This window comes from Cydia strobilella, chromosome 22 (genome assembly GCF_947568885.1).
Source record: "Cydia strobilella chromosome 22, ilCydStro3.1, whole genome shotgun sequence".
In the NCBI taxonomy this organism is placed as follows: domain Eukaryota; kingdom Metazoa; phylum Arthropoda; class Insecta; order Lepidoptera; family Tortricidae; genus Cydia; species Cydia strobilella.
Window position 1 is genome coordinate 1,274,489 of NC_086062.1, and position 25,516 is coordinate 1,300,004.

The 25,516-nt window shown below is 46.8% G+C and overlaps 1 protein-coding gene across 1 annotated transcript in view; it reads left to right on the plus strand.

The window, feature by feature from the left end:
* The window catches only part of LOC134751568 (protein MON2 homolog), a 73,022-nt gene that overhangs the window by 36,318 nt on the left and 11,188 nt on the right, over positions 1–25,516 (plus strand). The window contains exons 18-28 of the mRNA XM_063687028.1: positions 908–1,019; positions 1,850–1,977; positions 4,449–4,550; positions 5,110–5,220; positions 5,668–5,843; positions 9,234–9,396; positions 17,176–17,320; positions 20,309–20,451; positions 22,193–22,300; positions 23,860–23,994; positions 24,977–25,133. Coding sequence (XP_063543098.1) covers positions 908–1,019; positions 1,850–1,977; positions 4,449–4,550; positions 5,110–5,220; positions 5,668–5,843; positions 9,234–9,396; positions 17,176–17,320; positions 20,309–20,451; positions 22,193–22,300; positions 23,860–23,994; positions 24,977–25,133 — 1,480 coding nt within the window. The remainder of the gene's footprint in view (positions 1–907; positions 1,020–1,849; positions 1,978–4,448; positions 4,551–5,109; positions 5,221–5,667; positions 5,844–9,233; positions 9,397–17,175; positions 17,321–20,308; positions 20,452–22,192; positions 22,301–23,859; positions 23,995–24,976; positions 25,134–25,516) is intronic.

A 25,516-nucleotide genomic window follows, 5' to 3' on the forward strand; every position in this document is an offset into this window, starting at 1 on the left:
TAAAAATAGTACTGAGAGTACGCCAGAAGTCCGCCAGATTTCTGTCGCGGGGCGAGGTAATTCGAGTCGGGGCGGGGCGGTGCGTGGCCGTTCTGTATGATAATACTATTACTTATTCTGTGGTAATGATGGCACCAACAGCCTCTTCACCGCCCTTGATGTTCTTGATACATTTAAAATAGTAGTGTGACCAAATAGCAGTACAGAAGTGCAGACTGAAACGGGCTGCACCCAAAAATTGTACGCTTAAAGCGACCGATGTGTTATTTTTAGACTACACTCCTAAAAGAACATTGATGACTCTAACATTAAATTCGATTATTGATGACTCTATGTTATTTATATTTATATTCACAAGAACGGTTTACACCAATTACACTTGTTATTCAAAAAACTAGTGATTTCTACCCTCCTAAGGCCCAAGGTCCTACTTATAGTACCTCTTCATCATCATGTCAGCCGATAGACGTCCGCTGCTGGACATAGTACCTCTTCGGTTCGATAAAATTTAAATCCTATTCAATTGGAACAAAGTCGCTTTTGCTTTGTATCGTTCAATTTTCCAACAACGCAAAATCTACTCTATTTCCTACACTATAGGTTCAAATTTTGAGTGACTAATTGTGGATTTTTCATTTGTATGGCTGGGCCTTAGGAGGCTACTGCAGTTGGTTATTCTCGTAAGTTTACCAACCTCTGTCTGTCATAGTGTAAAATATTGAGGCAGAAGAGGTACTTACATGTCAACCGAGGCGAAGTATTCTATCTTTACATACTTACTGTTGTGGCGCGACGACCCGAAGTTTATCTTGGCTTCCGACACAAATCATCGCCATGCTTCATCGCCAACCGATCATGAGTTCGCTAAGGCATACAGAGCATTTTTTTATTTGTGTTCTCTCTACAGGTATGGATCCTAGGCCTGAAGCCCTCCACCGGCGGGTCCATGAAGGCGTCCCGCGCCAGCGCAGACGCCAACGCGGTCATGAGCACCTCCGCTGTCATGGCCGATCTGCCAGGTTTGTTGAAGTTTCATCATATTTGCCAGACACGCACGGTACGATATACGATAAAGCAACCATATTCCTAAGGAACTTGTGGAATCCGTTTATTATGACTCCGCTTATACTGACCAACCGCTTACTATGACGTAAACTAATTACTGAGCGAAGTTTGGTTATAAGATTATTTGTGACAAAGTCGGATAAGATGACTTCGCTTATAGTGACAAATCGCTTACTATGACCTATAAATCCTATTTTCATGAAATTATGTCCGGTTATACTGACACATTCGCTGGTTTTAGTGGCCATCCCCACGTCTTTGCCTGCGAGGACGTTAGGTGCGTGCGGTGTTTTAGTTTTGATTCTCAGTGACAAGTTGATAATTGGTACAAGGTCAATAAAATTCATCTCTGACACCTCTGTGGCGACCACGTACACTCGTGCGTAGCCACCTTTACAGAATAACCATGGCAACACTAAGCTGTCATGTTGACAGAGAGAGATAAAAACCCAGAGAATTATACACCTGTATTTTAGGTTATTAAAACTAATATTGTAGACATCAAGATTATGTACGTTACAGTGAATAAACCTTGTATTCTTCACAACACGGTCGTTCTTAAATGTTCCTGCCATCATCTCATTGTACTCCCACAGAGGTATTTGTAAATTAATTTGGAAAAAACAACGAAAATAAGAATTAATTAACTATGCTTTATATTTTATATGACATCCGCTTAGTATGACGTGTTTGTCACTTCCCTTCGATGTCATTATAAGCGGATTCTACTGTAGATAAGATTTAAAATCTTCGGAATGTCAGCTAACAACATACTTGTCTGCAGCGCTGTCAGCAATGCTGTCAGGAGTGTTCGAGTCTTCAAAAAACCTGGACGACGTCGCGTTACACCATCTGATTGATGCGCTTTGTAAGCTCAGCAACGAGGCTATGGAACTAGCTTATTCTAACAGGGTAAGTTACTCAGAAATTCCATCAAGGAAATGACATACACTAGGGTTGATGACACATGTTGAATTTTATAACAAAATCAAGTTAAATAGAGAGCAAATGAGCAATTTATCACAATAATGTTGATATTAAAATAATATATGGAAATAATACAAAAATGTTTTTAACGTAATATATATTTAAATGTATATGTCTTAATAAATATTAATAATTTTATTTATAAAGAAAATCTTAAAAAATAATAATATTTAGTTACATGTAAAAAATCCGCAACGCAGGCTACAAAAACACATGTTGAAATTTAAAGTTTTTTTTAAACTTCCAAAAAGGAATAAAGTAAAGATACCATTCGATTCCTTGCATTTTATCCAAAAAAAGATTGTATAGCAAATATATGCATAAAATCGCAATCTTACTTATTTTCCATACATTCAAGATGGGCTCTCAGTGATCTTGACGTCACGTTGACTGAAAATGAAAATGAAAAATGAAAAAAGTTTATTGTGCAAATTTGAGTATACAATAAATCACGGCCCTGTGTCCTGAGCTAGGAAACCCTGTGTTACAGGACCCAGTTTCGTTATACTAGTTTCTTAATCTAGGTATATATTGGTACAAATTGTACAGAGAGTTACTTTGAAACTTACAGATAGCTGTGCATACTTTAACATATATGTTGCTGCGTGTGAGCGAGTGTTTGTTTGTATGTATGTGTATTTGTGTGTGTGTGTGGTGTGTGTGTGTGTGTGTGTGTGTGTGTGTGTGTGTGTGTGTGTGTGTGTGTGTGTGTGTGTGTGTGTGTGTGTGTGTGTGTGTGTGTGTGTGTGTGTGTGCGTGTGTGTGTGTGTGTGTGCGTGTGTGTTAGTGTGTAAAAATGCATGCTAAAAAGTTTATAATATGAAGATAATTATACTTCTTAATTTTTTTTTTTTTTTATAAAAAAACATCGTTTTGTTAGGAGCGTTTCGTGAGTGAAGTACGACTGTCGGACTTTGACTATCATTTCTGACTTTTGTATTGCTTTAATAAAATGGGTTCCATATACACATTTGATCCCAAAAACAAACCGAATCCATTGATTACCATTAATAAAAATTTGTCATCTAGCCTGTTCTTTCGTTTCGATCCTTTCGAGGATCTTCTTCTCGGAGTACCCACTGCACCGCCTTTAGTGTTCGACCGCGCGACGTATGTATGTGTGTGTATGTCGATTGTTTATTTCGACTTAATCGTGAGTACAGATGTAGTGGATAATTGTTTTCCATCGTATTTTCTCGGAAACGTTCGTATTTGTCATGCTACTTCAGTCAACCTCAGTACTTTTTGTACCGAGACTGACTGAAATAGCAAGACACGTTTCCGTGAAAATGCGATGGAAAATAATTATGCAGTACATCTGCAACCCGTTTAAAATAATTTTAATATGAAAGGACATACAGACCACAGAGTAGAAAAAACCTTAACCCATTACCAGGAACTTTTTGTTGTTTCACTTAAGTTATACACATGTATCCAGTTTCTACTGTATTATACAGGTGGCTAAAAAATAAGCGCATTCCCGTTGCCAGGGAGGTTTTGGGATTATACTGAGCAACTTTTACTATGGGACCAACCCCGAAATCGTGAAAAAAAATTTGGCTGTTTCATATATTCTGGCTGGTCTATTTTCTATGGGAGGGTAATTTTTTTTTCGCGATTTTGTGGTTGGTCCCATAGTAAAAGTTTCTCAGTATAATACCAAGACCTCCCTGACAACGGGGATGCACTTATTTTATGGCCACCCTGTATTATACCATTGTTCACTCACTGTACTGCACTGCCTTTTGTAATGAAACACTTCACTTGACAAGTTAATACTCATTTATTCCTTTTTTTTTAACATGGAAATTAGAGTCGGCCGGACATTTCCCAGCCCTATTACTCTTTACCCTAGGATTCATTTATTCCGAAACCAAATTTTTCCACAGCCCCGTATCAAAGATAGATATAACTCCGTAATAGATGGATACAGTCTAAGGAAAAAACGTGCCTCGAAAATCACGAAAATTTGATTCTCGATCAGATGGCGCCACTAGTTTTGGCCTACACTCGTATAGAGGGCGTTGACTGTTTCGTTTGTTATTTATAATTTTAACGCATACCAGTGAAAGAACGTGGGTCAAAACCATATAAAAATAATTAATGCAAATAAAAAAAATCATTTTATCCACATTTAAATACATTTTATCGTATTTTTATATATATTTATTTTTAGTTTTAAAGTGTGTCGACAGATGCCAGTGAATTTACTGGGGTTACAAAATTTACTATGACAGTACCGCTCTAGTATAAGTTACTCTATGCCCGTATATAGGGGCTGTGGAAAAATCTTAACAGCGCGAAGTAGCCGAAAGAACAGTGACATCTATTGTGAAATTGGGCAACTCTAAAAACTAAACATTACTACATTCAACAATCATGATGTATTATTTCAGGAGCCGTCCCTATTCGCAGTTGCCAAATTACTAGAGACCGGCCTAGCCAACATGCACAGGATAGAAGTGATGTGGAGACCCATCACCAACCATCTGTTAGAAGTAAGTCATCATATTTTACTTATTTAAAAGTCAAATTGAAGAGGGAAGGGAAACATGATTTAATCTTCAGAATCAGAATCATTTTATTGTTAATAAATAATTACATATCAATATTTCAAATACAATTGTAAATATTGTTATTTTTTAGTTTAAGACTGGGAAGTCTTCTTGGTACCTTTCAAATCTCAGACCCACTCTTTTAGTAAACTCCACATTTAAATTTAAAACATTAAGGGCCATTCATTAAACCGGGGTTAACGGGTTAAACCTAGAGTTACCATGGTTACCAGTACAACTTGACACTGGGTTAACGGTTTAACCGGTTTACCCCGGGTTAGTGGGATGGTGCAAGTGGCGCTAAGTTAACGTCTACATCTTGGCTCCCGAGGGACCCCACTTGTGCCGAAAAGTTAATAGGCAGTTTTACAACTTCTTTATATAGCCGGCTGAAGAGTGAACTTCTAATATTGTCTTCGGTTACCGCGATAGTTACTCATGAAATAAAACTATGAAAATGGATTATATTATGCTATAAAATATTTGTTTATCTGTTCTCCAGGTATGCCAACATCCTCATATACGGATGCGGGAGTGGGGCGTGGAAGCCATCACGTATTTGGTTCAGGCCGCGTTCCAGTATCACCACAACAACCCACAACTCGTCAACGAGGTTGGTATTATGCTTCAAACTCGACACTTCAATCTATACATGTTAAATGACTGCCTTTTTAGTAACCCAGTTTTTTGAAGTGAAACTTCTAATGCGACTTCCAACAAGGTTGCGTTAAACGTTTAACGCTACCATAGATAATTTAATTTTATACTCTATTATTAACTCACTAAAGTTAACTTTCGCTCGACCAGCACGGTGTCTCTTCTCTCTCTGTATACTTGTTTGAATATACATACATGTACCAGGCGCACAAAACTATGAAGGCGATTTACGCCCAAATTTTTGTAAGTTGTAAACCAGTAAGTTGAATAGGGTAATTTCCCGAAAGTAGGGTAATTGATGCTAGTTTCATTTCTTTCGCGCGGAGGGACTCCACTCACTATTTTTTTTTTCGCCTTTTTCTACAAAGTGGGTGTGTCAGTGTATTTTTTAATTTTTCTGCAGGCTCGAGAACGCCTCCTGCTAGAACCGCTATCAGAATTATGTGCAGTCCGCCATTGTGACGTGCGAGCGAGACAACTAGAGTGTGCTGCGAGACTTCTCCACTCGAGGGGAGAGCAGCTCGGTGCAGCCTGGCCACTCATGATGGAGATCATCTCTGCTATATCCTCGCAGCACAGGTGAGGGTTTAAAATACCTACAAGATTGTATCCCTTTTCAAGTGATTCTGAAGCCTCACAGCCAAAGCGAAGTCTGTTCGAAGTGAGCGCGAGCAGTCTATAGTACATTGTGCAACATGGGGCGTAAGTTAAATTACACACAATGCCCCGAGTTACACACAATGTTTTTCATCACACTTGCGATACACAAAAATGAAGTATAAAGACAAAAATCTTTTAATTATAATACTAGAAACTTCATAAGTCCCTAGGGAAAACGCTTTTTCTATAGTTCCCGCTAAGCATGCGTGCAATTCCACATTTACTGAGCGAGTGTGATGAAAAAGTCATGAATTCAAAGTATTGTTATGGAACGTATGGACTAAAAATTTTGTGTTAAGATATTCAAATTGACGCGCATAACAGCAAAGGCCTGACCTCCTTCCCTTGTTTAATACCCTACCTTTATGACTTCAGTAATCAAGGCAATCCCAATCATTTTTATAACTTTTGCTTCTTTCACTAAAACGGTATGCTATACTGTAGTTTAGCTAGCTCGGCAAACTCATTAGCAAGGAACGGAATTCTCATAACAGAAATCAAATGTCAAGAGGGATTGACTACTGTGTTTTATCGACTATCGATAAATATTTGTCACTTAACCACGGATTTAGATTTTAATAAACCGGATGGAGTACACGGGCCAAAAAGTGTGTCCACATGAGAAGTCAAAGTGGGCGGTTGCATCTCTTTCTAATTAGGGTGACCATAAGTCATATGTATGTGGGATATTAGGATAAGTTGGAATGTATAGTTTGGCCAAGATCTTTTTTCATTCATGCATAGGAAGTCAGAGAGAATGGATATAGTTTTTTTCTCCTCTGTAAAACGCTTCACAAAACCTTACTTAATTTAGTCGTTATAAAAGCTGTTACTGATGACAGACAGACTGACAGACGGACAGCGGAGTCTTAGTGATAGGGTCCCGTTTTTACCCTTTGGGTACGGCACCCTAAAAATGGTCACGTTTTTTTCATTTGTAGTCTGCCTCTTTCGCACTCATGGTATGTTCATATACGTAATGGCTTCTCTTTTGCACACTTCAGCTATTCTTTAAGCGTCATCGTAGTTAATTGCACCATTTTTTTTTAATTTGCCGCCTTTGTGTACTGACGGAAATGTGTGTTCAACCTATATAGAATATTATGTATAAATGTGTCTGTAATATTTAAGGATTTTGGATTTAAATTTTGGCAATTATATAGCTCTCATTACGTGCACAAATAAATCATTTATCTATCTATCTATCTATCTATCAAACAAATAATTAAACATGCCGAAATAAAGATATACTTATTTAGGTAAACTTATTTTTACATTAAGTAAGTACGTAGGTAATAAGAACTCTGTAAAGCCGATTCACATCGTGCCGACATCATAGTCACCCTAATGAGTTTGACAATGTTTTCTTGTATTTTTATCGTAAACTTTATTAGTTGAGGCTTACCTGTGAAAAGATATACCACAATCAACAAAACTTTCACTTCTGCAACCTTTCACACAACATCTTTTACCCATTTTATACTTTATTTCGCAAATAAATCTTGAGCGCCGCCATTCATGTATTTTGAAAATTTCTTTATCAAGTTGGGGATACCAATTAATATTCAAAGTTACTACAATGTCTACCATATTAAAATTAATGTATTTTTTGTTGTGCACATGCTTGGTTAAATCAGTTAATAATATTGACATTATAACTATTTACAAATTACGTAAAAGATATCAGAACCGCACTCTGAATATAGCACTTAAATAATATTAAGAAGGTATTTAATTTTAGTAGTTATTGATATAAATACTACCAAAATGGTATTTTTTTAACATTGGCAACATGTGCGAGTGGGACACCGCGACCCACTTTTGCTATCTCATGTGGACTGTTTTCTCTAGTCTGGTACGAACACCTTTCTAGCTCGGTGATAAGGTTCAATTTAGTATGGCAAAAAAGTGACAGTTCGCTCCTGTTTAGGGTATAACTTCATGCACTTAACACGATATCGTTTAAGTAATGAAATTAGACTTTTGGATTAGCAAAATAATGGATAAATCAAAAAATACATTTATTTAATGCTTCTTTAGTTGTTTTAAATGAACTCTACAATTAAAGCAATATAATATAGTGGAAGAATCTGCATTTGTAATTAACTTAGACAACAATATTTCTTTATCGATTTGTTTATCGTTTTTCTTTTAGGATTAAACATTTTAGTAACACGGCACCGGAATGATTTATGAAAATTCAATCGACATAAATCATAAATGACATATGTAACGTTGACGTGATTTATTTTAATATGGACATGCAAAGGGGTCAAATGTTACAGAATAATGTAAAAAGGTGGTGATCGGTAATATGCGAAAAGATTCGATAACATCGATAACCGGAATTGTCGATGAAACACAATGGTCAATCCCTCTTCAAGTTTGATTTCTGCTATGAGAATTTCGCTCCTTGCTTATTAGTGAAAGTAGGACAAAAAACTATACTTAACTGTTCCGTTTTGGGCGATAAATAGATGGTATAATGGTTTAAGGCTACGCGCACTGCGGATTTCTGCCGTGCGTTTTTTTTTCCGCATAATCTGTGAAGTAGGTATGCAACCTCCTTGAAGTGCGCGCATTGCGGAAAATAATCTGTATGCGGATTAAAATCTGTGGTTTGCTGCAGATTGGTTGCGGTGCGGCACCGCACGAATTTTCTGCATCCTATGGACTATTGAATAAATCCGCGCACTGCGGAATAAAATTCGTGCGGACACCGACCGGCAGCCATCCAGTGACGCAGTTGTTCTCGCGACACGGTGCTGCGCGGTCATGTCGTCGCCTAGCGTAGTAGTCCATTTTCAACGTACGTTCTTAACTTGAGTTGGGACTAGAATGGCAAAACGTGCGGATATGTCACCGCTGTGCGCGTACTGGACACACACGGTTTTTTTCCTTTGCGTATTTTAAAACGCACCGCAACTCGCCGCACCGTAGTGCGCGCGTAGCCTTGAAAATTCGGAGACGCGCTAGGCGACGACATGACCGCGCGTGCTGCAGCAGCACCGTACCGCACGGATTTTATTCCGCAGTGCGCGGATTTATTCAATAGTCCATAGGATGCAGAAAATTCGTGCGGCGCCGCACCTCAACCAATCTGCAGCAAACCACAGATTTTAATCCGCATACAGATTATTTTCCGCAGTGCGCGCACTTCAAGGAGGTTGCATACTTCACAGATTTTGCGGAAAAAAAACGCACGGTAGAAATCCGCAGTGCGCACGTAGCCTAACAGTCGAGGACTGAGGGTCACTAACCACCACCCTTTGGCAAATAATAGTTATTGGGAGTAACTTGTTGTTTCAGCGAGCAACTGATCCGCTCAGCGTTCCAATGCGCCCAAGTGGTCGCCGGCGACCTGCTGGGCTGCGCCGGGCCGCGCTGCCTGCGCCGCGTGCTCACCGCGGCCGCCGCCTTCGCGCTGCAGACCCGGGACCTCAACATCAGCCTCACCGCCGTCGGCCTCATGGTCAGTAACAGTAACCGCCGGGCCGCGCTGCCTGCGCCGCGTGCTCACCGCGGCCGCCGCCTTCGCGCTGCAGACCCGGGACCTCAACATCAGCCTCACCGCCGTCGGCCTCATGGTCAGTAACAGTAACCGCCGGGCCGCGCTGCCTGCGCCGCGTGCTCACCGCGGCCGCCGCCTTCGCGCTGCAGACCCGGGACCTCAACATCAGCCTCACCGCCGTCGGCCTCATGGTCAGTAACAGTAACCGCCGGGCCGCGCTGCCTGCGCCGCGTGCTCACCGCGGCCGCCGCCTTCGCGCTGCAGACCCGGGACCTCAACATCAGCCTCACCGCCGTCGGCCTCATGGTCAGTAACAGTAACCGCCGGGCCGCGCTGCCTGCGCCGCGTGCTCACCGCGGCCGCCGCCTTCGCGCTGCAGACCCGGGACCTCAACATCAGCCTCACCGCCGTCGGCCTCATGGTCAGTAACAGTAACCGCCGGGCCGCGCTGCCTGCGCCGCGTGCTCACCGCGGCCGCCGCCTTCGCGCTGCAGACCCGGGACCTCAACATCAGCCTCACCGCCGTCGGCCTCATGGTCAGTAACAGTAACCGCCGGGCCGCGCTGCCTGCGCCGCGTGCTCACCGCGGCCGCCGCCTTCGCGCTGCAGACCCGGGACCTCAACATCAGCCTCACCGCCGTCGGCCTCATGGTCAGTAACAGTAACCGCCGGGCCGCGCTGCCTGCGCCGCGTGCTCACCGCGGCCGCCGCCTTCGCGCTGCAGACCCGGGACCTCAACATCAGCCTCACCGCCGTCGGCCTCATGGTCAGTACAGTAACAGTAACCGCCGGGCCGCGCTGCCTGCGCCGCGTGCTCACCGCGGCCGCCGCCTTCGCGCTGCAGACCCGGGACCTCAACATCAGCCTCACCGCCGTCGGCCTCATGGTCAGTACAGTAACAGTAACCGCCGGGCCGCGCTGCCTGCGCCGCGTGCTCACCGCGGCCGCCGCCTTCGCGCTGCAGACCCGGGACCTCAACATCAGCCTCACCGCCGTCGGCCTCATGGTCAGTAACAGTAACCGCCGGGCCGCGCTGCCTGCGCCGCGTGCTCACCGCGGCCGCCGCCTTCGCGCTGCAGACCCGGGACCTCAACATCAGCCTCACCGCCGTCGGCCTCATGGTCAGTACAGTAACAGTAACCGCCGGGCCGCGCTGCCTGCGCCGCGTGCTCACCGCGGCCGCCGCCTTCGCGCTGCAGACCCGGGACCTCAACATCAGCCTCACCGCCGTCGGCCTCATGGTCAGTACAGTAACAGTAACCGCCGGGCCGCGCTGCCTGCGCCGCGTGCTCACCGCGGCCGCCGCCTTCGCGCTGCAGACCCGGGACCTCAACATCAGCCTCACCGCCGTCGGCCTCATGGTCAGTACAGTAACAGTAACCGCCGGGCCGCGCTGCCTGCGCCGCGTGCTCACCGCGGCCGCCGCCTTCGCGCTGCAGACCCGGGACCTCAACATCAGCCTCACCGCCGTCGGCCTCATGGTCAGTACAGTAACAGTAACCGCCGGGCCGCGCTGCCTGCGCCGCGTGCTCACCGCGGCCGCCGCCTTCGCGCTGCAGACCCGGGACCTCAACATCAGCCTCACCGCCGTCGGCCTCATGGTCAGTAACAGTAACCGCCGGGCCGCGCTGCCTGCGCCGCGTGCTCACCGCGGCCGCCGCCTTCGCGCTGCAGACCCGGGACCTCAACATCAGCCTCACCGCCGTCGGCCTCATGGTCAGTAACAGTAACCGCCGGGCCGCGCTGCCTGCGCCGCGTGCTCACCGCGGCCGCCGCCTTCGCGCTGCAGACCCGGGACCTCAACATCAGCCTCACCGCCGTCGGCCTCATGGTCAGTAACAGTAACCGCCGGGCCGCGCTGCCTGCGCCGCGTGCTCACCGCGGCCGCCGCCTTCGCGCTGCAGACCCGGGACCTCAACATCAGCCTCACCGCCGTCGGCCTCATGGTCAGTAACAGTAACCGCCGGGCCGCGCTGCCTGCGCCGCGTGCTCACCGCGGCCGCCGCCTTCGCGCTGCAGACCCGGGACCTCAACATCAGCCTCACCGCCGTCGGCCTCATGGTCAGTAACAGTAACCGCCGGGCCGCGCTGCCTGCGCCGCGTGCTCACCGCGGCCGCCGCCTTCGCGCTGCAGACCCGGGACCTCAACATCAGCCTCACCGCCGTCGGCCTCATGGTCAGTAACAGTAACCGCCGGGCCGCGCTGCCTGCGCCGCGTGCTCACCGCGGCCGCCGCCTTCGCGCTGCAGACCCGGGACCTCAACATCAGCCTCACCGCCGTCGGCCTCATGGTCAGTAACAGTAACCGCCGGGCCGCGCTGCCTGCGCCGCGTGCTCACCGCGGCCGCCGCCTTCGCGCTGCAGACCCGGGACCTCAACATCAGCCTCACCGCCGTCGGCCTCATGGTCAGTAACAGTAACCGCCGGGCCGCGCTGCCTGCGCCGCGTGCTCACCGCGGCCGCCGCCTTCGCGCTGCAGACCCGGGACCTCAACATCAGCCTCACCGCCGTCGGCCTCATGGTCAGTAACAGTAACCGCCGGGCCGCGCTGCCTGCGCCGCGTGCTCACCGCGGCCGCCGCCTTCGCGCTGCAGACCCGGGACCTCAACATCAGCCTCACCGCCGTCGGCCTCATGGTCAGTAACAGTAACCGCCGGGCCGCGCTGCCTGCGCCGCGTGCTCACCGCGGCCGCCGCCTTCGCGCTGCAGACCCGGGACCTCAACATCAGCCTCACCGCCGTCGGCCTCATGGTCAGTAACAGTAACCGCCGGGCCGCGCTGCCTGCGCCGCGTGCTCACCGCGGCCGCCGCCTTCGCGCTGCAGACCCGGGACCTCAACATCAGCCTCACCGCCGTCGGCCTCATGGTCAGTAACAGTAACCGCCGGGCCGCGCTGCCTGCGCCGCGTGCTCACCGCGGCCGCCGCCTTCGCGCTGCAGACCCGGGACCTCAACATCAGCCTCACCGCCGTCGGCCTCATGGTCAGTAACAGTAACCGCCGGGCCGCGCTGCCTGCGCCGCGTGCTCACCGCGGCCGCCGCCTTCGCGCTGCAGACCCGGGACCTCAACATCAGCCTCACCGCCGTCGGCCTCATGGTCAGTAACAGTAACCGCCGGGCCGCGCTGCCTGCGCCGCGTGCTCACCGCGGCCGCCGCCTTCGCGCTGCAGACCCGGGACCTCAACATCAGCCTCACCGCCGTCGGCCTCATGGTCAGTAACAGTAACCGCCGGGCCGCGCTGCCTGCGCCGCGTGCTCACCGCGGCCGCCGCCTTCGCGCTGCAGACCCGGGACCTCAACATCAGCCTCACCGCCGTCGGCCTCATGGTCAGTAACAGTAACCGCCGGGCCGCGCTGCCTGCGCCGCGTGCTCACCGCGGCCGCCGCCTTCGCGCTGCAGACCCGGGACCTCAACATCAGCCTCACCGCCGTCGGCCTCATGGTCAGTAACAGTAACCGCCGGGCCGCGCTGCCTGCGCCGCGTGCTCACCGCGGCCGCCGCCTTCGCGCTGCAGACCCGGGACCTCAACATCAGCCTCACCGCCGTCGGCCTCATGGTCAGTAACAGTAACCGCCGGGCCGCGCTGCCTGCGCCGCGTGCTCACCGCGGCCGCCGCCTTCGCGCTGCAGACCCGGGACCTCAACATCAGCCTCACCGCCGTCGGCCTCATGGTCAGTAACAGTAACCGCCGGGCCGCGCTGCCTGCGCCGCGTGCTCACCGCGGCCGCCGCCTTCGCGCTGCAGACCCGGGACCTCAACATCAGCCTCACCGCCGTCGGCCTCATGGTCAGTAACAGTAACCGCCGGGCCGCGCTGCCTGCGCCGCGTGCTCACCGCGGCCGCCGCCTTCGCGCTGCAGACCCGGGACCTCAACATCAGCCTCACCGCCGTCGGCCTCATGGTCAGTAACAGTAACCGCCGGGCCGCGCTGCCTGCGCCGCGTGCTCACCGCGGCCGCCGCCTTCGCGCTGCAGACCCGGGACCTCAACATCAGCCTCACCGCCGTCGGCCTCATGGTCAGTAACAGTAACCGCCGGGCCGCGCTGCCTGCGCCGCGTGCTCACCGCGGCCGCCGCCTTCGCGCTGCAGACCCGGGACCTCAACATCAGCCTCACCGCCGTCGGCCTCATGGTCAGTAACAGTAACCGCCGGGCCGCGCTGCCTGCGCCGCGTGCTCACCGCGGCCGCCGCCTTCGCGCTGCAGACCCGGGACCTCAACATCAGCCTCACCGCCGTCGGCCTCATGGTCAGTAACAGTAACCGCCGGGCCGCGCTGCCTGCGCCGCGTGCTCACCGCGGCCGCCGCCTTCGCGCTGCAGACCCGGGACCTCAACATCAGCCTCACCGCCGTCGGCCTCATGGTCAGTAACAGTAACCGCCGGGCCGCGCTGCCTGCGCCGCGTGCTCACCGCGGCCGCCGCCTTCGCGCTGCAGACCCGGGACCTCAACATCAGCCTCACCGCCGTCGGCCTCATGGTCAGTAACAGTAACCGCCGGGCCGCGCTGCCTGCGCCGCGTGCTCACCGCGGCCGCCGCCTTCGCGCTGCAGACCCGGGACCTCAACATCAGCCTCACCGCCGTCGGCCTCATGGTCAGTAACAGTAACCGCCGGGCCGCGCTGCCTGCGCCGCGTGCTCACCGCGGCCGCCGCCTTCGCGCTGCAGACCCGGGACCTCAACATCAGCCTCACCGCCGTCGGCCTCATGGTCAGTAACAGTAACCGCCGGGCCGCGCTGCCTGCGCCGCGTGCTCACCGCGGCCGCCGCCTTCGCGCTGCAGACCCGGGACCTCAACATCAGCCTCACCGCCGTCGGCCTCATGGTCAGTAACAGTAACCGCCGGGCCGCGCTGCCTGCGCCGCGTGCTCACCGCGGCCGCCGCCTTCGCGCTGCAGACCCGGGACCTCAACATCAGCCTCACCGCCGTCGGCCTCATGGTCAGTAACAGTAACCGCCGGGCCGCGCTGCCTGCGCCGCGTGCTCACCGCGGCCGCCGCCTTCGCGCTGCAGACCCGGGACCTCAACATCAGCCTCACCGCCGTCGGCCTCATGGTCAGTAACAGTAACCGCCGGGCCGCGCTGCCTGCGCCGCGTGCTCACCGCGGCCGCCGCCTTCGCGCTGCAGACCCGGGACCTCAACATCAGCCTCACCGCCGTCGGCCTCATGGTCAGTAACAGTAACCGCCGGGCCGCGCTGCCTGCGCCGCGTGCTCACCGCGGCCGCCGCCTTCGCGCTGCAGACCCGGGACCTCAACATCAGCCTCACCGCCGTCGGCCTCATGGTCAGTACAGTGACGGCCCGGCCACGGCGAGCGGCGGCCATAGGTGGGAACGAAAGGTCCGATCGCTGTTTCCCACTTCAACCTATGGCCGCCGCTCGCCGCTGCCGCCGCCGCGCGATTGTGTCTCACTCTCTCATTAAGCAAAATGTGAGACGCAAATACACATTGGACCAACAAATTGGACAGGTGTCATACCAAAGATAGATATAACTCCGTAATAGATGGATACAGTCTAAGGAAAAAACGTGCCTCGAAAATCAAGACAATTTGATTCTCGTTCAGAGGGCGCTACTAGTTTTGGCCTACAGTCGTATAGATGGCGTTGACGGTTTCGTTTGTTATTTAACAATTTTAACGCATATCAGTGAAAGAACATGGGTCAAAATCATAAAAATAATTAATGCAAATAAAAAAAATCATTTATCTATATTTAAAAACATTTTATCGTATTTTTATAAATCTTCATTTTTAGTTTTAAAGTGTGTCGACAGATTGTTACGGTTCAAAATCGTAACTTGGAACCAATCTCGTTTCGACACTCCTGGCGACATCTAGCGGCGAGATTAGGAATAGTGTTGAGTATATTAAAATAGTCGGGTCGAAGGCGTTTAACGCCATCTGTCGGGGTCTGATAACACCTTTGCATAAACCTGGCAACATTTACTGCAAGGCGTGTTCTCAGATGCTTCGATGCATTATTTAAGGTCTTGTTCTGGGAGTATGATTGAAGATAGCGCACACGGATTATTTTCCCATATATTCCATCGTCTTTCTCAAATTATTTTAGACTTATAGTTTGTCAATTGTTTGTTGTTGGTTTTAGTCTGTCTCATTTCAAACATAGACAGAGAGAATCATGCCGTCTTTGTCTTGCACTAGTACTGGCGTCCGAAGGAAAGGGATGAATGATTTTTCCAGTTGTCACTGACTGACAGATTGGTTTGACCGACTATAAAGATAATTTCGATGGCTGAGTGTGAGTTTTTTTTGTCCTCTTGATATGGCAACTTAAATACGTGGGGACGTGGAAGGGACGACGGTGCTTCGTCACTTTTCGATTCGGCATGGCGTGAAGAGGGAAACATCGTCGATGGAGAGTCAATTCTGGTCGAGCGAGCAGCTCTAAAATGCAAATACACTTTGCAGCTTATAACCCGTAGCGAGGTAAGTTTCTTGATGTTTGTTATCGTGAAAGCGCAATTTCTATAGTGCTGATTTGTATAAATTTTTGGTTTCTTTGTTAAAGCATACAACGTGGCAATGGCGTCCTTTCTTTTGAATTCCTTGTGAATGATTTTAATTTGGCTTCGGGTCAACATGTTAGAGGTTGATACCAACAATTTCATCAAGAGTCCGGGTAAGGAACATTGATTTAATATGGAAAAGTGTAGTTTTTTCTTTGTCTTTGTGCATACGTGGCAATAATGACCATGGGTACGAGATTTAATAGTTTTCTCATGAGTGGTAGAGTAATGTAGGAGTTTTAATTATTGTCTGGTCTGTTTTCGTGGGAGATAAAATCAAGGTGCACATGGGCATGCGCTTTTGCCAACATGTGTTTCAATGTGTAATTTTGTTTGTAGCTTGAAAGCCGGTCCTTTCCCCGGGTCCTTCCTTTCGCCCCTGCACACCTGGCTTTGTCTTCTGGAACGTGCTGGCGCAGCCTGCCCTTGCAGTATTGTTCTTGTGACTCCATGCTGTTCATCGCGGCTGTGGCGTACCGGTTAGAACGGCTGGCTGGATACGCAACGACGGTTTCGCTGCGTGTCATCGCGACTCCTGCCGTCTGCTGCGCGCCACTGGAGCGGCATGTAGCCGCAGTTCTGCTGCCTCTGTAGCAACACGTGTCTCAGGTGTGGTCAACTCTAATTTCTTTTAGTGATCTCTTAAGACTTAAATTAACCTAGCAAGGAACATATAATAGTGGCCTCTTAGATTTGATTTCAAGTGCAAAGTGCTAAGCGTGAAAACAGGACTTCATAGACTTTCTAACGTTTAACGTCTCATTATAGCATAGTTCACCCTAGCATAATTACCATAAGTATGTAAATTCTGTATCAGGCCTACTGCCCGTCATCTATTTATTTAAGGATTGTGATTAAATGTGTAACTGAGCTCAAACAATAGTTTATTTTATCTCATATTAATCCTCTTTTGCACGCTTTATGCGTGCTGGCGCCCAATCTTTCTTTAGCTTCATATATTTTATCTACTAGGAGATATCTTGGAAACTGCCAGACGTGTATTGTGATAGCAGCGTCGAGACCCACAACCCTGAGAGAACCTAAATAGAGTCTATAGCTTAATATACTGGTTACAAGATGGCAGTGAATTTATTGGGATTACAAAATTTACTATGACAGTACCGCTCTAGTATAAGTTACTCTATGGTAATACTAACCTTACTTGTTTAGCGATTGACGATTCTACAATCATAATTAAAAATGTATTGTCCACAGTGGAATATATCAGACTACCTGTATCATAATCGAGACAAATTGACGGCGGCGTTGGCGAACGATGCGGCTATATGTCCTGAAGTTCCCAACCACGCCGAACTACCCCCCTTGGATAAACTGTGGATGTGTCTTTACATAAGATTGAGTGAGTATTATACAAAACTTAAACGTTTAATTTTCGTCAAAAAGTCGTGTGAAGACAGTTAGTGGTAGTTATGTTAACAAATGTTCGGTATAGTTTTTTTTTTTAATTTATTTAGGAAACAAACATTCACATACAGATAAGTTTAAACTTGCAGATATACAATAAGACCTATAGTTCCATTAATTATAACATACTGATATTGATAACAAGTAGAAACAGGGCTTGTTCGGCACTGCCTATAAATAGGAAGATACACAGAAGTAACAATTGGATACACAACTAATAAAGTACCTAAATATCAATTATGCTTACAATCATACAATACGTTACATAAGACTATAGAACAATGACTTTTTTTTTTAAACAAAGTGAGTATTATTACACTGCTATGGAAAAAGTAAGCTCCGCAGACCACTACTATATTTAACATTTAAAACTTTCGCGGTTTAAACACATATTAAATCATATTTAGAAACGGGTCTATCGCGAATTTTTTTTGTTACCTTTATTTACCGACGTTTCGACACAGGTTTCACTGGTCGTGGTCGCGGCTAACTGACGTCCCAGCAAAATGTCAAAACAGAGATTTGTGTGACTACCCCACGAAAAGTGCATTTAAAGTTCGAGGTAGACATCACATTTTCAAACCACCCACTACACATAAAAGTTAATTATTGTCAATAGTCCGACACACAACACTCACAACATCCGCGCACACATCCGAAGATAGATCCCTTGGCTTTAACTTCTGGATCACTGGTCCCCAAGTTGCCGATAAGTTAAAACCATCTTCCCTATTAAAATTTCTGGGGTGCTTCTTGATTTCAATCGCTTCTCGCACAACTCGAGGATAATAATGGCGTTCAGTGTCTACAACTTTTGGTTTATGAAGCTCAATCCAGTGATTTGCGCCGCATGTAAGATGTTCGGCGATCGCGGACTTGTTTACTTGGCGATTTTTTACTGCCGCTATGTGTTCTTTCACTCTCTCTTGCACACTTCGTTTGGTTTGACCAATGTACACACTTCCGCAACTACACTCTATTTTGTAAACGCCCGGATTTTGGTACGGAATGACATATTTTGGACTGCGTAAAAGATCTGCTACTTTGAATAACGGCTTGTATACAGCCTTGATGGAGAATTTCTTAAGTACTGCTCCTACTTTGTCCGTTATCCCTTTCACATATGGTAAGAACGCTGGTTGTCTGTTGACCTCTGGATGTCTTTCCGTTCTCTTCGGCTTGCGTTTCATCCCCCCTCGGTATCCATTTTTTTCCAGTACAGCTTTGACATGCGCTAGTTCACCGTCCAGGTGCTCAGGGTCACATAAGTCATGTGCCCTGTTCACCAAGGACGTGATCACGGATTGTAGGTGCCTTGGGTGATGATGAGAGGATGCCTGTAAGTATCTGTCGGTATGCGTAGGTTTTCTGTATACAGAGTGTGCCAAGGTGCCGTCCGATCTCACCATCAGTTTGACATCCAGAAAAGGTAAGGATCTGTCACATTCTATTTCATGTGTGAATTTCACTCTTGAGTGGATGGAGTTTAGATGCTCGGTGTAACTTTTGACGGTATCGTTATTCCCCTTAAAAATGCAGAAAATATCGTCCACGTACCTCTTCCACATTGCAATGACGTTAGGTCCCGACTCCAGTGCTAACTCCTCAAAATGCTCCATCCAGATGTTAGCGATTACTGGAGCAACCGGACTACCCATTGCTACTCCATCCACCTGGAGGAAATACTGGCCTTGATATATAAAATAGTTTCCCTCCAAGCAGTGTTCCAGTAAAGTGATATACTTTTCCGATATCCTATATTCCTGTAGTTTCTTTTTGATAATGTCCAGACATTCTGTTTATGGAACGTTGGTGAACAAAGATTCCACATCAAAACTCACCATAATCTCATCTGGTTCCAGTCTTATACCCTTGACAATATCAATGAAATGGCGAGAATCTTTTACATAGGACGAGGTCTTTCCAACTAGTCCCTGGAGCACGCTTGCTACATGTTTTGTGAGATCATAGGATGGCGAATTGATCTGACTAACAATTGGTCGCAATGGCACATTAGACTTATGTACCTTCGGCAATCCATATAGCTTTGGCGGTTGGACTGATTTCGGTCTGTATAGCCGATTATATTCATCCTCTTTAAAAAGATCTTCGTGGTCTTTGATGAGGTTTCGTAGACGACGAGTTATCCTGGCAGTTGGATTATAATTAACTGGCTTATAGACCTTCTTGTCTGCCAGCAGCGCTTTTATTTTGCCATCATACTCCGAACTATCCATAACTACAGTAGCGTTACCTTTGTCAGCTTTTAAGACTAACAGGTTTTCATTATCACGAAGGGCCTTCAGTGCTTGACGCTCCTCTGTAGTAATGTTACTCGAGGGTAGTCTCACCTTCCTACTACACTACTATATTTACCGAAAGACAATGAGAAGATATCTAGATTTATGAAGTTAACATTATAATCATGACAGGCTCGTCTAAAAAAAGTATTTTTGGCGAAATTAGATCTACAAAAATTGATATGGAATGTTTGGGGGTGGCGCGAGGGAATAAATACAACGAGGCAATTTAAAGACAATTTTTTCAAGAAGAGTGGAAGAATCAGTAAGGAATTTTTACGCCTAAGACCATAATCTGTTAAACAAAATCCATTGCTTCTTTTGTGGGAGCGGTCGGCCATTGTGTTTAACAGATTAGGGTCTTAAGCGTAAAAATCATTTGAGAAGATTCATACTATACCAGACTTAAAACGAAAAATATTATGTCCATGGGCGACGATGACTGCTTCCCATCAGGCGGCTCGTCTGCTCGTTTGCTGACTATCAAATAAAAAAAAGCGCCTAAGTACACAGCAGGTAAATTAATAAATTTTAACGAAATCTAGTATTCGAACATTAAGACGATGATTAATAGAATTGATTAGTAGAATGTAAAACCCCGTATATTATGTGTGTACTCGTAGGCGAGCTGTGTACGGAGCCGCGAGCCCCCGTGCGCCGCGCGGCCAGCCAGACCCTCTTCAGCTGCATCGGCGCGCACGGGGCCTTGCTGGCCAAGCCCGCCTGGCGCGCGCTGCTGGCCGTGCTGTTCCCGATGCTGGACCAGGTCTCTTACATATAATGTGTGTAGGCGAGCTGTGTACGGAGCCCCGAGCCCCCGTGCGCCGCGCGGCCAGCCAGACCCTCTTCAGCTGCATCGGCGCGCACGGGGCCTTGCTGGCCAAGCCCGCCTGGCGCGCGCTGCTGGCCGTGCTGTTCCCGATGCTGGACCAGGTCTCTTACATATAATGTGTGTAGGCGAGCTGTGTACGGAGCCCCGAGCCCCCGTGCGCCGCGCGGCCAGCCAGACCCTCTTCAGCTGCATCGGCGCGCACGGGGCCTTGCTGGCCAAGCCCGCCTGGCGCGCGCTGCTGGCCGTGCTGTTCCCGATGCTGGACCAGGTCTCTTACATATAATGTGTGTAGGCGAGCTGTGTACGGAGCCCCGAGCCCCCGTGCGCCGCGCGGCCAGCCAGACCCTCTTCAGCTGCATCGGCGCGCACGGGGCCTTGCTGGCCAAGCCCGCCTGGCGCGCGCTGCTGGCCGTGCTGTTCCCGATGCTGGACCAGGTCTCTTACATATAATGTGTGTAGGCGAGCTGTGTACGGAGCCCCGAGCCCCCGTGCGCCGCGCGGCCAGCCAGACCCTCTTCAGCTGCATCGGCGCGCACGGGGCCTTGCTGGCCAAGCCCGCCTGGCGCGCGCTGCTGGCCGTGCTGTTCCCGATGCTGGACCAGGTCTCTTACATATAATGTGTGTAGGCGAGCTGTGTACGGAGCCCCGAGCCCCCGTGCGCCGCGCGGCCAGCCAGACCCTCTTCAGCTGCATCGGCGCGCACGGGGCCTTGCTGGCCAAGCCCGCCTGGCGCGCGCTGCTGGCCGTGCTGTTCCCGATGCTGGACCAGGTCTCTTACATATAATGTGTGTAGGCGAGCTGTGTACGGAGCCGCGAGCCCCCGTGCGCCGCGCGGCCAGCCAGACCCTCTTCAGCTGCATCGGCGCGCACGGGGCCTTGCTGGCCAAGCCCGCCTGGCGCGCGCTGCTGGCCGTGCTGTTCCCGATGCTGGACCAGGTCTCTTACATATCTCTACACGATACGAGCAGAGAGCTGAACACCTGGAAGCATTGGCCCTGGGGTCGAAGGAGACCCAGTCTCAGACGATTGAACTGTCAATTCCAGTTCATAAATAAATAATTATTATAGGTACATTCTTACACAAATCGACTTAGTCCCACGGTAAGCTCAAGAAGGTTTGTGTTGTGGGTGAGACGACGATGTATATATAATACTTATACAAATACTTAAATACATAGAAAACATCCATGACTCGGGAACAAATATCTGTGCTCATCAATTCAATTCAATGTTTTATTGTTAAATATACATTTTACATACACAAATAAATGCCTGGCTTATATATAAATGGCTTCACAGGCAGGATCACTTCCCACTAGGCCAGACCGGTCATTTAAATATCTAATTTATTTGGACACATTTGGACGAAGTATTGAAGCATTTTATGATATTTCCGATTGGTTGTTAGAGGTTTTCGAGTCGAAACCGCATTATTAAATTATATCCGTAATTATCACAGCGGTGGTCGTCTTTCAAGACTATGATGATTAAATTGCTTTGTCAAACAGAGCTTGTTAAAAATCATATCATATCCTGTAGCTTCCCAGAGACCTGTAAAATGGTCTCCTGTTCCGTTCTAATTTGAATCTTTATTTTGACAAATCAAAATGGCATTTGTCTTGGCAAGTTTTGACGTCTGGGCGGCTAGAAGATATATAACAAATCTTTATTTCAGGTCCAAAAACAATCAAACATAGCGAGTTCAGAAAAAGTGGACACCGGCGAACACATACTTATACATCACACGAGGAACACGGCCCAGAAACAGTGGGCTGAGACACAGGTAACCAATAACCATAAAGCATTTGTCTATGTCTATAGGGAATATTACGCGAAACTCTGCGTAGAGGGCGCCACCACCACAATCTGAGGGTCTATCGCGAAACAAGAAGATCTAAATTTCGCTTTCTAACATCTGTCACTCTTGCATATTCGAGCGATAAAAAGGCAGATAGCGAAATTTCGGATTCGCGTTTCCTCTGTAAACAAACCGTCTTGATGCATCAATGTAATAATTTATTGTCTCTGAAAACTTGTCAAAAACAGTTAAAGGCACAGTATGTATAGGTTACTCTATGGTTTACTAAACGGGCTAATGCTGCACTCTGGTGGCAGAACATTGCAGTAGGGGGTATCCCATATTCAGTCAGATTTCAAGTTCTAGTAACATCACCTCGTTTTCGCTTTTAATAAATTTTTTGTCCTTGTTATCAAAACATGGAATAGTGAGCGACTCGCCCGCACTGAGCGTGCTTATGTAAATTGTTTTATTATTTAACTAGCCATTGCCCGCGACTTTGTCTGCGTGGAGTTAGTAATTTGGGTAGATTATTTTTTATCCAATCTGCTTTTTATCGATTTCCCATACAAACTTCCACCCCCCTCTACACCTCCTTAAAGGATGATTTCTGGGATAAAAACTACCCCATGTCCTTCCCCGTGACTCTAATTATTTCTATACCAAATTCCAACTAAATCGGTTCAGCTGTTTAACCGTGAAGAGGTAACAGACAGACAGACACACTTTCGCATTTATAATATTAAGTATGGATTTAAAAGTTATTAAAAAAAATAGGGATAAACAAGTACACAAATAGATACTTATAAAATAATGAAATTGGCAATGAGTAAAAAACGAAAACCTTGAGGTAACCTCGCGGTTTTTATCGAGGAAAGTAAATGTAAGTATCGAGATGGATATATTTTTTGCAGATAATATCTTCATGTAACATAAAGTTCATGTAACAAAAATAAATACTTATAGAATACGGAATAATAAGAAAATTGGCAATGAGTAACAAACGAAAAACTTGAGGTAACCTCGCGATTTTGTGTCGAGGCAAATAAAAAAAAGGCAAATAAATGTCAGTATCGAGGCCGATAGATTTTTTGCAGATAATACCTTCAAATCTTCATGAATATAAAAAGAAAAAAAAAGATATTTGAAAGTCCGACTTTTCTTATTTATTTAGTCGTATGGCATATTACAATTCATGGTCGCTTTACAAATTTACAAATTAATAGTTAGGTTCTTCACCCAATGGGCAGCGTCAGTATCGAGGCCTATAGATTTTTTGCAGATGATACCTTCAAATCTTCATGAATATAAAAAGAAAAAAAAAAGATTTGAAAGTCCGACTTTTCTTATTTATTTAGTCGTATGGCATATTACAATTCATGGTCGCTTTACAAATTTACAAATTAATAGTTAGGTTCTTCAACCAATGGGCTGCGTTGTCGCTTAGCTTAAGTAAGTCCAGAGGAGAAGTACTTTTCTTATTGCGAGACTCCTTTGATCCTTCTTCATCTTAATTACGACTACAGTTGTGATAATGTCCCTAGGTGCTGACATTATCAGGGGTGTCGCGCGTGTTCCACTCGCGGTTCCAGTTACTTGTCACCGTGGGGGACTTCAACAGATCTTGGGCAGCCCTACTCGACTATATCACTGACTTCGCTTTAAGGAAGAGTCATGAGGTAAACCTATTGCTATTTAGCCTCATTCTCAAAAATATACACTCCAGGCCAAAAGTATGGAAACAAGCTTGTATTTCAATAGAAAAGTGTGATGAAATAAGACTATGAAAACGGATTATTCAATATACGCGATATAATCCGTTTTCATAGTTTTATTTATTTTTTATTTTTTTATTTTTTTATTTTTTTATTTGGGAAACATACAGCACATAATAATACAATAAGGTAAAAGATATAGTAAGAACATAGGCCAAAAGAGTTTCCACTTATAGTTAATACAAAATTCCTTTGCTCCGAAAAAAAAAGTACAATTATTAGGTATTTTGAATTTAAAGTTGAATTTAACAATAACATTGAGTAATAATAACAAGCATAATTTAGAATTTGGAAAATAACAATCACAATTTTCGATGGGGGATGTATTATAAATTCAATATACGCGATATAATCCGTTTTCATAGTTTTATTTCACAATTTTCAATTTAGAATTTGAAATCAAATAGGTACAATTACAATAACAATCATAACAATACAACACAAGATTACAATTTCATGAGTAACTATCGCGGTAACCGAAGACAATATTAGAAAAGTGTGATCTTTTAAGCGATGGATTTTATACTACTCATTGACAATTTGGTAAAAATAATAATAGAACATTTTAAAAGTAAATTACTCTGGCTGTGATAGTTGCCAATTCAACATTTTGTCATGTAATTAAAGGGTAGGTATAATTATGTAACTTTTTCCTACTTGATTTTTTTAGCTTTTTGACAATATTTTAGGATGTTTTAATATTAAGCGTGTATTTTTAATATTTTGGGTTTGCCTAATGTAAGTCTTAGTTTACAAATATATACAACAAAGATAGAAACATGAGATATTAAAGAAAACAACGTTGTTTCCATGATTTTGTCCTGGGGTGTAATTTTATTGGCTTTTACTGATGATTGGTATATCTACTCGTTTTTATTCTTCTCAGGTGTCCGTAGCAGCACTGAAGTCGTTTCAAGAAGTAGTGTCAGCAGCTGGACGCGCCGCTGAAGCGGACCCCGACAGCGTCCTACAGAAGAGGGTCTGGAGCTGCGCCTGGACCGCCTGGACCCGGATAGCACAAGCCGTGCCCAACACAGACCCAGGTTATCTTTGAACCCTTACAGACACCACAGGCCCGTCTATCAAAAGCATGTAGCTTGTAATACAAGTGGAAGTCCCTTTCTAACAAAAGCTGTCAAAAAGGGACTTCCACTTGAAGGCATGTTTACAAAAACAACATAACTAACATTTTTTGCGGATTTGAGTTTTTGGTATCATAGCATTCGTCTAAGCAGGATCTACACGTAGAGCAAAAGATAGTGTCCAAAAATGACCCCAATTGTCCAAAATCAGTAAATCCACTAGTTAAGTAAGATAAATCTGTACCTCTCTTATAGAATACAAAACATAATTTCTATAGAAACTTGTTTTATTTTCTTACAAAAAGAACATAACTAACAAAATTTTACAAAAACAGCATAAGTGA